This window comes from Artibeus jamaicensis, unplaced genomic scaffold (genome assembly GCF_021234435.1).
Source record: "Artibeus jamaicensis isolate MK-2021 breed Jamaican fruit bat unplaced genomic scaffold, CSHL_Jam_final contig_444, whole genome shotgun sequence".
NCBI lineage: Eukaryota > Metazoa > Chordata > Mammalia > Chiroptera > Phyllostomidae > Artibeus > Artibeus jamaicensis.
The window spans coordinates 9,247,332-9,261,536 of NW_026521831.1; the positions used below are offsets into that span (position 1 = coordinate 9,247,332).

At 39.2% G+C, this 14,205-nt stretch overlaps 1 protein-coding gene across 1 annotated transcript in view; it reads left to right on the forward strand.

The window, feature by feature from the left end:
- The window catches only part of CATSPERB (cation channel sperm associated auxiliary subunit beta), a 77,228-nt gene that overhangs the window by 55,159 nt on the left and 7,864 nt on the right, over positions 1 to 14,205 (forward strand). The window contains exons 18-21 of the mRNA XM_037130128.2: positions 1,481 to 1,813; positions 9,270 to 9,409; positions 11,473 to 11,670; positions 12,453 to 12,563. Coding sequence (XP_036986023.2) covers positions 1,481 to 1,813; positions 9,270 to 9,409; positions 11,473 to 11,670; positions 12,453 to 12,563 — 782 coding nt within the window. The remainder of the gene's footprint in view (positions 1 to 1,480; positions 1,814 to 9,269; positions 9,410 to 11,472; positions 11,671 to 12,452; positions 12,564 to 14,205) is intronic.

Here is a 14,205-nt window from a genome sequence, read left to right on the forward strand (position 1 = left end):
ATTGGAGGGTTATGAGCAGAAAGTGACCTGACTGGACTTAAGGTTTAACAAGATCCCATTGGCCGCTGTGTTGAGAATGGACTGGGTGAGTGATGGAAAAAGGGCAAGAAGAAAAGCAGAGAAATGGGGAGGCTATTACAATGCTCAGGTGAGGGGTCGCATTCAATTCAAGATGCTGTTACTCATCCAAGCAGAGAAATAAGGTGCATATTAAGAAAGACGAGTCTGGCATTCAGGGAAAACACCTGAACTAGAGAGGTAAATCAGAGCAGTCAGCACTATGAAACCAGCTGAGACATGGCAAATGGCTGTAGGTGTCAAAAAGGAAAGGTCTCAGGTCCTGTCCCTGGTGGCCTAAAAATCAGTGGTCCAGGAGATGGGGAAACGTTGGGAAGGAGGTTGGAAGTTCTGCTCAGAGGAGAACTGAGGGAAGATGTATAGATGCACCAATAGCTCAGGTAAAATGAGGAAAGAAAACTGGCCAGTGGGTCTGTGTGAAAGTCATTGGTAACTTGGACAAAAGCTGCTGTTGGGTGGAGTAATACAGCCCAAAGTGTAATTGGATTAAATTCAAACATTTAGGAGAGGAGGTGAAGACCATGAACAGGGCAACTCTGGGAATTTCACTAGAAAGGGAGGGAGAGAATGAACTTACGTGGCCCTTGGGAGTAGGTAGGAAAGGATTTTATTGATATACGTAAATGGGATAAATTAGAGGATGTGTGCACAATAGAGGGAGTTATGAGGTTCTTTTCTGACTACTTCTATTTATTTTTTCAGAATGAGGCAAGAATTGTTATGTTCTATGACCCATCAAAAACATTTGATGATAAAAGAAAAAAAAAATGTTTGCAAATGATCCCCACCCTCCCCTTGAAACAGCCTTCTTTTGACTTCTCTCATGTGCTCTGGTGACTTTTCTCCATTCATTTCTTCTTTGTCTGCTTTGTGGAGTTTTTCCATGCCTTCTCCAGTGGGGTTCCTTATGGTTCTGCCCTAGGGGCTCTTTTCTCCTAAATCTCATGCTGTCCTTAAACAATCCATTATTCATGCCTTCAACAAATATTTTTCTAGCACCTTCTGTGGTGTAGGCAGACTTTAGGGAATGGGGAATCACTGGCTACTTTACCCTTCTCTTGAAGAATCATGATAAAGACTCTAGGCTATTAAGGCTCTTGTCAGTTTTATAGTAAAGAAATTAGCTTTCTTATAATCCCTACATGGTTTTTTTTCCTGCTAATAATTTTATAGAATTCATTTCATAGGAAAGGGTATAAAGTACAGGTCTTTGCTTGACATATTCATGACACACTTTCTATAAATTAATTTGATGCATAACCTGAAGTCCGGCAAATGTGTTTAATGGTTAAGACCATAGTTTAAAAACTCCAACAGTGTGTTCACGGATGAAGTCCACCAGTCTGCTTGGAGAACGTTGGCTGTTTTATTTCATACTGAATCATTCCCCTTTTAGCTCCAGGTGTGGCTTCCTCATTTAAAGATTCGGACGTGGAGAAGACAGTGGTGATTCCCGGTTACAGCAGCTTCCTTATCATAAGCATCGTGGATGGTCAGAACGCATTAGCTAAGGCGACCATGCCTAGAATAGTACCCATCGGTGCGACTTTCGTAAAAGACTCCTGGTTCCTATATGACTTCGGGCAAAAGAATGGACGGGCATGGGAGATATTTGCAAAACCATGTAATTACTGGTTTCAGCAACATGATGATTCGCTATCCCTCAATGTCCTGAAATACGTTGACCTGGGGAAATCTCAGACTCTACAAGTGAAGGTCATACCTCACGGAAAAGGTAAGTTTATTTTTATTGGGAAACATCAAAAAAAGATGTTTTTGTTTACTTCGAAAGTGAAATATAGTCTTCGATGTGTCTTTGGTTTCCATAGTGGCTGGCATTCCACTTATAACAGTATTAGCTTCTTATTATTGAGCACTCACAATGTGTGAGGCTCTGTATTCAATGGTTTTTTGTACATTTTTTTTAAGATTTTATTTATTTATCTTTAGAGGGGAAGGCAAAGAGAGAGGGAGAGAAACATCAATGTATGGTTGCCTTTCGTGCATCCCCTGCTGGGAACTGGCCTGCAGGGAACCTGCCTGCAACCCTGGCATGTGCCCTGACTGGGAATCGAACAGCGATTGTCTGGTTCGCAGGCTGTACATTTTTAAATTTAATTTTTATAACAACCCTAATGGGCTAGACTATAATCCTCATTTTACAAGTGAGGAAAATAAGGTTTGGATTATTATCGTTATTTCAAGTGTGGGGTTTTTTTGCTTTTTAATATATTTTACTAATTATGCTATTGCAGTTGTCCAAATTGTCCTCCTCTGCCCCCCTCCACCGAGTACCACCCATGCCCTCCAGAAATCCCCCTTCTTAGTTCATGTCCATGGATTATGCATATACATTCTTTGGCTACTCCACTTCCTGTACTGTCCTGTACATCCCCCAGCCTACTCTGTACCAACCAATTGTACTTTTTAAAAAAATATATTTTATTGATTATGCTATTACAGTTGTCCCATTTTTCCTCCTTTATTCCCCTCTGCCCTGCATACCCCCTCCCACCCACATTCCCCTCCTTCAGTTCATGTCCATGGGCCATACATATAAGTTCTTTGGCTTCTCCATTTCCTATACTATTCTTAACCTCCCCCTGTCTATTTTCTACCTACCATTTATGTTACTTATTCTCTGTATCTTTTCTCCCTCTCTTCCCCTCCCACTCCGCCACTGATAACCCTCCATGTGATCTCCATTTCTATGATTCTGTTCCTGTTCTAGTAGTTTGCTTAGTTTGTTTGTTTGTTTTTTAGGTTCGGTTGTTAATAGCTGTGAGTTTATTGTCATTTCACTGTTCATATTTTTGATCTTCTTCTTTTTCTTAGGTAAGCCCCTTTAACATTTCATATAATAAGGCCTTGGTGATGATGAACTCCTTTAACTTGACCTTATCTGGGAAGCACTTTATCTGCCCTTCGTTCTAAATGAAAACTTTGCTGGATAAAGCAATCCTGGATGTAGGCGCTTGCCTTTCATAACTTTGAATACTTCTTTCCAGCCCCTTCTTGCCTGCAGGGTTTCTTTTGAGAAATCAGCTGACAGTCTTAGGGGAACTTCTTTGTAGGTAACTCTCTCCTTTCCTCTTGCTGCTTTTAAAATTCTCTCCTTCTCTTTAATATTGGGTAACTTAATAATGATGTGCCTTGGTGTGTTCCTCCTTGGGTCCAACTTCTGTGGGACTCTCTGAACTTCCTGGGTTTCCTGGAAGTCTGTTTTCTTTTTCAGATTGGGGAAGATTTTTTTTTAATTATTTGTTCAAATAAGTTTTCAATTTCTTACTCTTTCTCTTCTCCTTCTGGTACCCCTAGGATTTGGGTGTTGGAATGTTTAAATATATCCTGGAGGTTCCTAAGCCTCTCCTTATTTTTCTGAGTTCTTGTTTCTTCATTCTGTTATAGTTGAATGTTTCTTTCTTCCTTCTGGTTCACACCCTTGATCTGAGTCTCAGTTTCCTTCCCATCACTGTTGGTTCCTTGTACATTTTCCTTTATTTCACTTAGCATAGCCTTCATTTTTTCATCTAATTTGCAACCATATTCAACCAATTCTGTGTGCATCCTGATTACCAGTGTTTTGAACTATATGTCTGATAGGTTGGCTATGTCTTCGTTGCTTAGTTATATTTTTTCTGGAGCTTTGATCTGTTATTTCATTTGGGCCATTTTTTTTTTTTTGTCTCAGCCCACCTGTTACATAGTAAGGGGCAGAGCCTTAGGTATTCATCAGGGTGGGGCAACCCACATGGCTGCATTGTGGCGCTGTTTGTGAGGGAGGGTCTGAGAGGGGACAGTACCACTTGCTCAGCTCTCTGCCAGATTTCAGTCACTTTCCCTGCTTCCCACAAGCAAATTGGGCCTTTCTGGTGCTGATTCCCAGTCATTTGTGCATGTTCTAGGACCCTGCAGGTCTCTCTAGCAAACTCTCCTGTGAGGCAGGAGTTTCTCCCACTGCTGCCTCAACTCCCATAGGTGTTTCCAATCAGAGGTTTGAGTCTTTATTTCCTTGCACTGGGACCCTGGGTTGTGTGGTCTGTCTGGCTCTTCAGTTGTTCTTTCTGGTTTATCTGCATATCCCCTGCCTTGCGAAGTCCTGCAGCCAAGGCCTTACTGCAAGGCCTCTCTGCCCGGTTGCCCATCACTGCTCCTCCTACTGGTCTGGATAAATGTTTCTTCTTTAACGCCTTGCTTGTTGGACTTCCATAGAGTTCAATTTTCTGACAGTTCTGGCTGTTTTTTGTATTTAAATTTGTTGTTGTCCTTTTTTCGTTTGTGTGAGGAGGCACAGTGTGTCTACCCATGCCTCCATCTTGGCCAGAAGTCTCAAGTGTTTATTTAAAGCCAGACAATGGCTTTCCCCCCCTTTTTTTTCTCCTACTCAGAATGTACAGTTCTCCATTAATCCATCAGAGAGAGCAGACAATGGCTTTTAAATAAAATTCTATACTTTCCCCCATTTTTTTCAAGCATTTATTTATTACAAAAGCAATAATGAAACATTAATGATGATGGGAAAATGGCATCCTGGAAACAAATTTTTATTTAGTAATTAACCGAACTAGAAGGAGAGGAGGGAAAGATAAAGGGAGAGAAAGAAAAGAAAAATCTATAAGCAGAAATGAAGAGGGAACTCAAAGCCTAAAAATTCCCTAATGTGTGGTTTCCTGGAGGATATGAGGCTAAGATATGGGCTGTACAGGCAGGGGGAAGGATTTTAAGGCCCATACCTTGAGAGGAGATGTGACTTTGGGCCATCCTACTTCGTGTTAGGATTTTGGAACTGAGTTAGTCCATAAAGGGGGTATTAGGAAAACTCTACAAACCACCAACCCACAAAAGGAGCTGGGGGGATGATCACTTCCATGGCACTCGAAGTGAGGAAAAAGGATCTCCTGTAAAAAACTCAAACCCCAGGACTGAGCAGCAGCAGAGACTACCCACAGGATGCAGGAATCTCGAGGTGAGAAATAATTATAACCCCAGAGAACCAACAACAGCTAGCACAAAACTTTTTGTGGAATATTTTTACAACCCAGGCAACATGGACTTTTATGGGGAAAAAAATCAAGCTCAATTAAACATGAATTGAGGAAAACAATTTGGAAACTAAGCGAGGAAATGGCCTGGCAGGGGGGATAATCAGCAGGCACAGGAAATAGAAAACTTTAACCTTCAAGAAATTAAGATGTCAGAAAAATCAGAAAGATGCTAAAACTAAGGATACCTAAAACTCTTAGAGAGATTTTTTTAAAGACATAATAAAAGGAAAAAAACCCACTATTTTTAAAAGAGGGTTTAAAAACCCACTATTTTTATTTGAAAAACAGAACCAATACAACTCATATAAATGAAAACTATAGGCTTTGAAAAACAATGGAAGACATCTATTTTGATTTCCTCATATTGTATATTCATATCCTGAAAAACTTCTTTTTGAAACTTTTAGAATGCCTTCTCATTGGTTATAATACTAATTGCCCATATTTCCTTCAAGTAATTGTAGAGTTTTCATTTTATGATTTTAACTTTTTATTTAATTCTTTAATTTATGTAGACTTGTTTGGTGTATCATAGGTGGTTAGCTAGTTGTTCTGACATCACTTATTAAGTAACGTGTCTTTTCTTCACTGACTTCAAAATACAACTTTATCTTAATGTACAGTTTTATGGAGGCTTAATTCCGTAAGTATAATTAAATAACTCTTTGGCCACTGGTTTGATCCATCCTGGGTGTGGGGTGGGGGTGGAGACTGAAAATTCCAACCAGGCAAGCAGCTCCCGTCCCAGGGTGTGACCAGAAGCCACCTTATTAACATAACAAAGGACAGCTTTGTCCCTCTCACTGCTTAGGAAATCCCGAGGGTTTTACGAGCTCTGGGCTGGAACCGGTACAGAAGACCAAATACATATTCCCCATTCTAAATCACAATGCCACAGCGGGACACCTTTGCACTCATTATATCTTCTTCAATGTCTTTCATGATGTTTTATAATTTTCAATGTACAGACCTTTTCTCTCCTTGTTTAAACTCATTCCTAGGCATTGTATTCTGTTTGATGTTAATATAAACAGGATTGCTTTCTTAATTGCTCTTCCAGATAGTTCATTGTTAGTGTATAGGAAGGCAACTAATTTTGTATTTTGACTTTGTATCCTGGAATGTTACTGATCTTTTTTTTCTGAACAGTTTTTTGGTGAAGACATTAGGGTTTCCTGTATATAATAAGATCCTGTCATGTGCAATCAGAGGCAATTTTACTTCTTCCTTTCTCATTTGGAGGCCTTTTATTTCTTTTCCTTTCCTAATTGCTCTGGGCAGAATTTCCTGTTCTATGTTGAACAGAAGCAGCAAGAGTGGGTATCCTTGTCCTGTTCCCTGTCTTAGAGGCAAAGCTTTAAGCTTTCGGTAATATGATCAGTATGCTGACATGTGAGTATGACCTTAGCTATGGGCTTGTCATATAGGGCCTTCATTATGTTGACCTACATTCCTTCCCTACCTAATCTGTTGAGAGTCTTTGTCATGAATAGATGTTGGATTCTGTCAGATACTTTTTCTGTATCCATTGAGATGATAGATACTTTTTATTCTGTTATTGTGGTATATCATATTAAAGACCCTGAAAAGCCAAAGCAATCTTGAGAAAGAACAAAGCCAGAGTCATCATACTTCCTAATTTAAACTACTTCTATTACAAAGCCATGTTAATCAAAACACACTGACATAAAAACAGACAGACCAATGGAGCAGAATAGAGCCCGGAAATAAACTCATGCATATCTAGTAATCTTTTCTTTTTAACCTCACTCAAAGACTCTTTAAAAGTTGATTTTATAAAGAGAAAGTGAGAGAGAAGAAACAGCACTGTGAGAGAGAAACACGGATTGGTTGCCTCCCACACACACCCTGATGGGGGGCGGGGGGCACAATCAAACCTGAGCCTAGGAATGTGCCCTGACTAGGGATCAGACCTTGTGGTGTACAGGATAATGCTCCAACCAACTGAACCACCCGGCCAGGGCTAGTCAGATAACCTTGGACTAGGGAGCCAAGAACACCCAGTAGGGAAAGGATAGTCTCTTTATTAAGAGCTGGTAAAACTGGATAATCACGTGAATGAAATTGGACCCTTATCTTACATCAGCCACAAAAATCGACTCAAAAATGGATTAAAGACTAATTGTAAGACTTGAAAGCACAACATTCTTAGTAGAAAACATGAGGGAAAAGTTCTTTGACATTGGTCTTGGCAATGATTTTGTTTGTTTGTTTTGGGAACTGGCACCCAAAACACAGGCAACAAAAGCAAAAGCAAACAAGGGGGACTACATCAAACTAAAAAGCTTCTGTACAACAACAACAACAAAAATAAATAAAAACCAATCAATGCAATGAACAGGTAATGGGAGAAAACATTTGCAAACCATTATCTGATAAGGAGTTAATAGCTAGAAGATATAAGGAATTCATACAACCAAATAGCAAGGGGGAAAAAAGCCCCAAAAATTCAATTAAAAACTGAGCAAAGAACCTGAATAGACATTTTCCCAAAGAAGTCACAAATGGCCAACAGTACCTGAAAAGGTGTTCAACATTTCTTACCATCGGAGAAATGCAAATGAAAACCACAATGAGATATCACCTCTTAGCTGTCAGGTGGCTGTTACCAAAAAGACAAGAGAAAACAAAAGTCGGGGAGGACGTGGAGAAAAGGGAACCCTCCTGCACTGTTAGAAGGGATGTGAATTGGTTCAACCACTATGGAAAACAGTATGGAAGAGCCTCAAAAACTCAGAAATAGAACTACCATACGATCCAATAATCTCACTTCTGGGTATGTATCTGAAGGAGGGGAAATCAGCACCTCGATGAGATATCTCCGCTCCTGTGTTTGTTGCAGCGTTACTCACAATAGCCAAGATATGGAAATAACACGTGGACATTGACAGAACAGTGGATAAAGAAGAAGTAGTCCATGTGCACAATGGAATATTGTCCAGCCATAAAAAAGAAGGAAATCCTGCCATTTGCAGCAACATGGGTTAACCAGGAAGACACTATGCTAAGTGAAATAAGGCAGACAGGGAAAGACATATGCTGCACAGTTATCACTCATACGTGAAATCTAAAAAAAAAACAAAAGTCTTACCCATGGAAATACAGAGTAGATGCTGGTTGCTAGGGGCTGGGGGCGGGGGTGAAATAGGCAGATGTTGGTCAAAGGGTACAAATTTCTAGTTATAAAATGAGAAAGTTCTGGGGACATTGTGTACAGCATGGTGACTATAGTTAACCATATTGTATTATGTATTTGAAATTTGCTAAGAAAGTAGATTTTAAGCATTGTCACACCACACACACACACACACACACACAAGATAACTACATGTCAGGTGGTACATGTGTTAATCGCAGTAACCATTTCACAATATATGCAAATCACAAATCATCGCATTATACAACTTTAAACTATGCAATTTGATGGTCAATTTACCTCAATAAAGCTAGGGGGTGGAATGTGAAATATCAGACCCCTCTTTGGACCTGCTAAATCAGAATGTGCATTTTAACACAACCCCCAGTTATAGGTTAGGAAGTGCTGGCCAGATGATTTTGACTGAAGGGAAACCTCAGGTGTGACTTCAGGCAAATCAGTTATTTCCATTCCTGATTTCCCATTAGTAAAGATAACTGTTAGACCACACAGTGTTTCAAAACTCCTTTTTTTTAAGTTTCTCAGCATGGAAAGTTTGCACACAAGGGACCTGCAGGCAGGAATTGCCCTGGTGACATATTGTGTTAATGGCCTACAAGTATTCTCTCCATGACAATTGACTGACAGCCCTTTAAACTGAGCCTACCCTTCAGTTTCTTTACGGAGTATACCCAACTCAGTGTGATCAGTACCAACCAAATGACCTTTCTATGCACTCGAGAACCTGGCTGAGGAAATAAGGGGTAAGTGGAGTGATATTTTGCGAGAAATTTGGAAAAACTATTTGCAAAGTTAAATTTTTCTAGTAACTATTAAAATTAACTCTATGGAAATTCCTAACCGTATTCACAGGCATTACACAGTCTTCATAATGGATTCTGATGTTCTAGAATCCTGATTAGCCAATCATTATGAAATGGTTTAGGATTTTTATGATTCAGTACTAACTGCTAGCCTTGTTCCTATAGGGTCTCAAATACCTGAACTACCACTAGTGAAAATAATTGTTGGAAACCCAACTGTGTTGGAAGTTAAAGCCGAAGGCTCCTTCGATGTTGCTGATAATTACCTAATGAAAATTTCGGTAGCTAGCAAAGCTTTACTGCAAGTAAGGTTTTCTTTAATTACAAAAAAATCTACTAATTATAGAAAAGTTACAATATAAGCTAAGGAAAAGCCTTTAGGGTTAAAGTTAGAGGTTAGAGGTTAAAGATTAAGGTTAGAGGTTAAAAGGGCGAGCTCTGTTAAAGACAGACCGAGTTAGATCTCATTTCTAGTGCTTCAGTGTGAAATTGGGACAGTCACTTTACTGCAGTTAGTTCCTTATTCATAAAACAGAGATGATAATAATACCTACCTCATAAGGTTGTTTTAAGAATTAAATGTGATAATTCCAGTAGGGCATCTAAAGCATAGAAAATGCTTAGTCACTGAGAACTTACCACAGTATTTTCCTATTTTTCCCCCAAAAAGGGAGAACATTATATATACACTTTAAAATATTTGCACTTTCCACTTAACTATGTTTCAATCCTTCCAAGTCAATACATTTCTTCTACATATTCTTAAGTTTTTTTATCATAAAGACTTTAACATATAGAGAAAAGTAGAATTTCCATATCTCTATTACACTTGTATTAAACAATAGTCAAGATTTTGTTATTTTTGTTTTATCATCCCTGTGTAATTTGTTTATATTCCGACATTTTAAAGTGAACAGCAAACATTCCGTCATGTCACTCCTGTGTGCTTCAATCTACGTCTGTAAAAGTGTGTGTGTTTTCCCTCACACAGTCACAACGCCACTGTCATTCCGAAAACTCGTTAAACTAAATTTTCAGTTTGAAACCTACAGGTCCTGTAAACCTCAGCCTATAATCAAATTTCCCCAGTTTTTTCAAAATGATTTATAGTTGGTTTGTTTGAATTGGGATCCAAACAAGATTTATACAGTATGTGATTATTTTATCTCTTAAGTCTCTTTTAGTTAAAAGGTACTATTCCATGTTATTCTCCTGCCATTGAATTGTAGAAATTGGGTCCGTTCTGTTCTAGAATGCCCAACATTCTAGCTTTTTCTCTTTGCTTCCTTGTTTCTTATTTAACTTCTGCTTCCTCTCCACCCCCAAATTTCCTTTACAAGAATAACCCTGTTTAGATTCTTGTTCAAAGTGTTTTGGCAAAAATTTATTAAAAATCCATCTTTTAATGGCTATAGAATATGGGAATAGGAGTAAAACTCCCACTACCACAGTTTGCTGTACCACTAGAGTTATTAGTATTTCTGCACTCTTAAAATTCCCAAAATACTTTCAGATTTCAAACAGAATTTATGAAGTTTTATTGAATATTTAATATTTTTCCAGGTTGAAATACATTTATTGTGCACAAATTCCTGCTAAAGATAGATCTTCGTGATGCACAGTGATTGCTAAGTGAATAACTTCTTTTCAAAATGTGTGCCAATAGAAATTATTTTATTCATATCATCAGAGCAAATGCCAGGGTGCTTAATCAGTGAGTGGGGGAAGCCCCATCTATGTGAGTTGGAAGTCACTGTGCTATTTACTTAATAAGTCCTTCCTGAGTCTTGCTCATTTCCAAATGTTGCCCATATCCAATTAGATAGGAATGTATTTCTTCCTGGAAAAGAATGTGTTTTCTATTATGGTTTACTCTCAAACAGATCTTTATGTCAAACTTATCACTCTATTTCCGTTTTCTATTAATGTTCTTTTTCTATTTCTGTTCTTTTTCTATATTCTTTAGTTGGTTACTATGTCATTTAGCTCAGCTGTCATCACAAAATAGGACAGACTGGAAGGATTAAACAAGAGAACCTTATTTTCTCACACTTCCGGAGGCTAGAAGTTCAAGATCCAGGTGTCAGCGGGGTTGGTTTCCTCACCTCTTTCCTGTGTCTTCATCTTCCCCCCATGTGTGTGCCTGTGTTCAGATCTTCTCTTGCCCTAGGGACGCCCGTCATGTGAAACTAGGGCCTGCCCTATTGATCTCATTTTAAGTCAGATACCTCTTTAAAGGTCCTCTCTCCAAACACAGTCACATTCTGAGATACTGGAGGTTAAGATATCAGCATAGGAGTTTCTTGCGGACGCAGTGCATCCTATCACAGTGACTCGAAATCACCTTCATTCATTTGGATCTTTCCAGGGAATCACTTCGCTGGCGTTTATTGTCTGGGAAGCCTCGACGGACTGCTTCGTTACAACGTTCGTGCCAATAATGAAGAGCAGCTGTAGTTATCTCAAGTCTATGCACCACATTCCCAGTGAAGTCATCCCGCTGGAAGGCTGGCTCAGTGGGGTTCACAAAGACAGCCAGGGCTTTAATATGATCAAAACTTTGCCGGTAAGAAACGAAAACAAACAAACGAAAACTACCTAAGCAGATTGGTTTAAGGGTACCAGTGATATACTGCTTTTGTGTGATTGGCTAACCGTTCAGTCTTAGCATTTCTTTCCTAAAATGCTCAGAACACCCCAGTTATTTTTCAGTCCTCGTGTTAGTTCAAGGATGTGATAATGACTTATTTCTAAAATGTAAAATGTTTCTGAAATAATGATTTTTTGGTTACTTCGCTTCATTGTTATTTATGTCACTTATGTATATAAATGGTTGCATAACCTTGGTTTTTGTAATATATGAAATTACTTGTCCTTATGTTGACCTGTCCCAAGTTACCGTTACTGGCCCCATTTCAAAGTAGTAGCTATTTTATTTTTTGCCTTGTCAGAATCTGACTATTTTAAAAATATAATATAGTACTCTGCTAACTTATTACTTACAATTTTTCTTGTAGCAAAAAAAGCAAATAACAAAACTTGAAGAATTATTTACTAAATACATCACTAGAACTTTTTACAAGGTGTTTAACCTTTATTTGCATTGACTTTATGGCCACTATTTTAGGTAATAAAAGAATTTTCACTTATTTACAAGGTCCAACTTATATTGAAGCTGTTGAAATTCCAGAAAATATTGGTTTGGGAGCATAGGGTGAATAGAAATTTACTTTAATACCTGGAACTAAAAACAAAATATTTGCTTTGAATGCTTTTCTGCAAAGTGAAGATATTTAAATCAAAGACATAGTAAATAATGAATTACATATTTTATTTAATCACTTGCAGATAAACTACAGGCCTCCATCTAATATGGGAATTGCCATTCCACTTACGGATAATTTTTACCATGCAGATCCTAGCAAGCCCATCCCCAGAAATCTATTTCGAAAGTCAAAGGTGAGTCATTTTTCTACAAATAAACTAGTATTTATTCGAATTCAAGATCATTGAGTAAAATTACAGTTGAAAGTAGCTACAGGGATTAATTGAGAAGCCGTGTTTAGTAAAATGCTCCATCTGCCCTTTTCGGTGATGATGGTGGTGGTGATGGTGATGAGGGTGATGTTGGTGATGCTGCTGCTGGTGGTGGTGGTGATGGTGATGAGGGTGATGTTGGTGATGCTGCTGGTGGTGGTGGTGGTGATGGTGATGAGGGTGATGTTGGTGATGCTGCTGCTGGTGGTGGTGGTGATGGTGATGAGGGTGATGTTGGTGATGCTGCTGGTGGTGGTGGTGGTGATGGTGATGAGGGTGATGTTGGTGATGCTGCTGCTGGTGGTGGTGGTGATGGTGATGAGGGTGATGTTGGTGATGCTGCTGCTGGTGGTGGTGGTGATGGTGATGAGGGTGATGTTGGTAATGATGATGCTGCTGCTGATGGTGATAGTGATGATGATGATTACTACTACGATTGCTACCAATTCCTCCTTCTACGACTTCAGTCCCTCTCATTTTACCGCTATTCCTGAATATTCTTTTGGAATCAAGAAGTCCAAGGGACCCTTTACCCCTGACCTCCCCCTGGCTCCCATTTAGATTTTGAAGGTGATGAATGGGCTGAAAGCACCTTTTCTCAAATAAAAAGAGCCTCCAGACCCATCTCACACCTCCAGCCCTGAAAAAGTAATGGTGCCCAAAAGAAAAGAAGAGTGTTTGCCTCAACATAGACACACTTAAACTCCTGCCAAGGTTCTTCCTAGAAACTAACCCAGCAGTGCCCTGCCTCTCTGGAGTGTGGAGCGAACTAGGTGGAGAACAGAGGGAGAGTACATTATGGGGTGGCTTCTTGAGAAAACCATAGATGCCTATGGAATCTCTCTCCAGAAAAACACACTTACCTGCCTATATATGTATGTACAGACATTTGCATCCATTCACGAACATGTGCACACACACAATGACATGAAATTGTTTCTCTTGCTCAAAACTCTCCGCTGTCTTCCCACCTCAGTCAGAGTAAAAGCCAGCTTCTCCCAATGGTTTATAAGGTCCTCCTTAATACCATGTCCTTCGTGGTTTGACCTTGGCACTGCATCTGACCTGATGTTGCCCAGGTCGGCCTGCTCTAGCCACACTGGCCGCCTTACTGTTCTTCAAATATGCCAGACATGTTTCCACTTCAGGATCTTCATAGTTTCAAAAAATTCCTCTGTCTGGAACGCTCTTCTGCCCAATATGACGCAGAACCCTTTATCACCGTCCTTTGGTTTTTGCTTAAATGTTAACATTCATTGTGAGGCCTTCCTTAACCTCTATTTAGAACAGTCCCATCTCCATTATTACCCACCCCCATCCACCTTCCCTGTCTTATTTTTCCTCGTTGCACTTATTAAAATTTTACTCATTTATTTTATTTATTGTATTTCATAAAAAGGTAAGCTACAGAAGGCAGGTTTTTTTTTTAAATCTATTTTGCTCTCTACTTTACCTTTAGTACCAAGAACAGTGCCAGACATGGAGAGCACTGTTGAACAAAATTGTTGAACAAAGCAATAATACACATTTGTACACATATTGTTACACACACACAACATGAGGA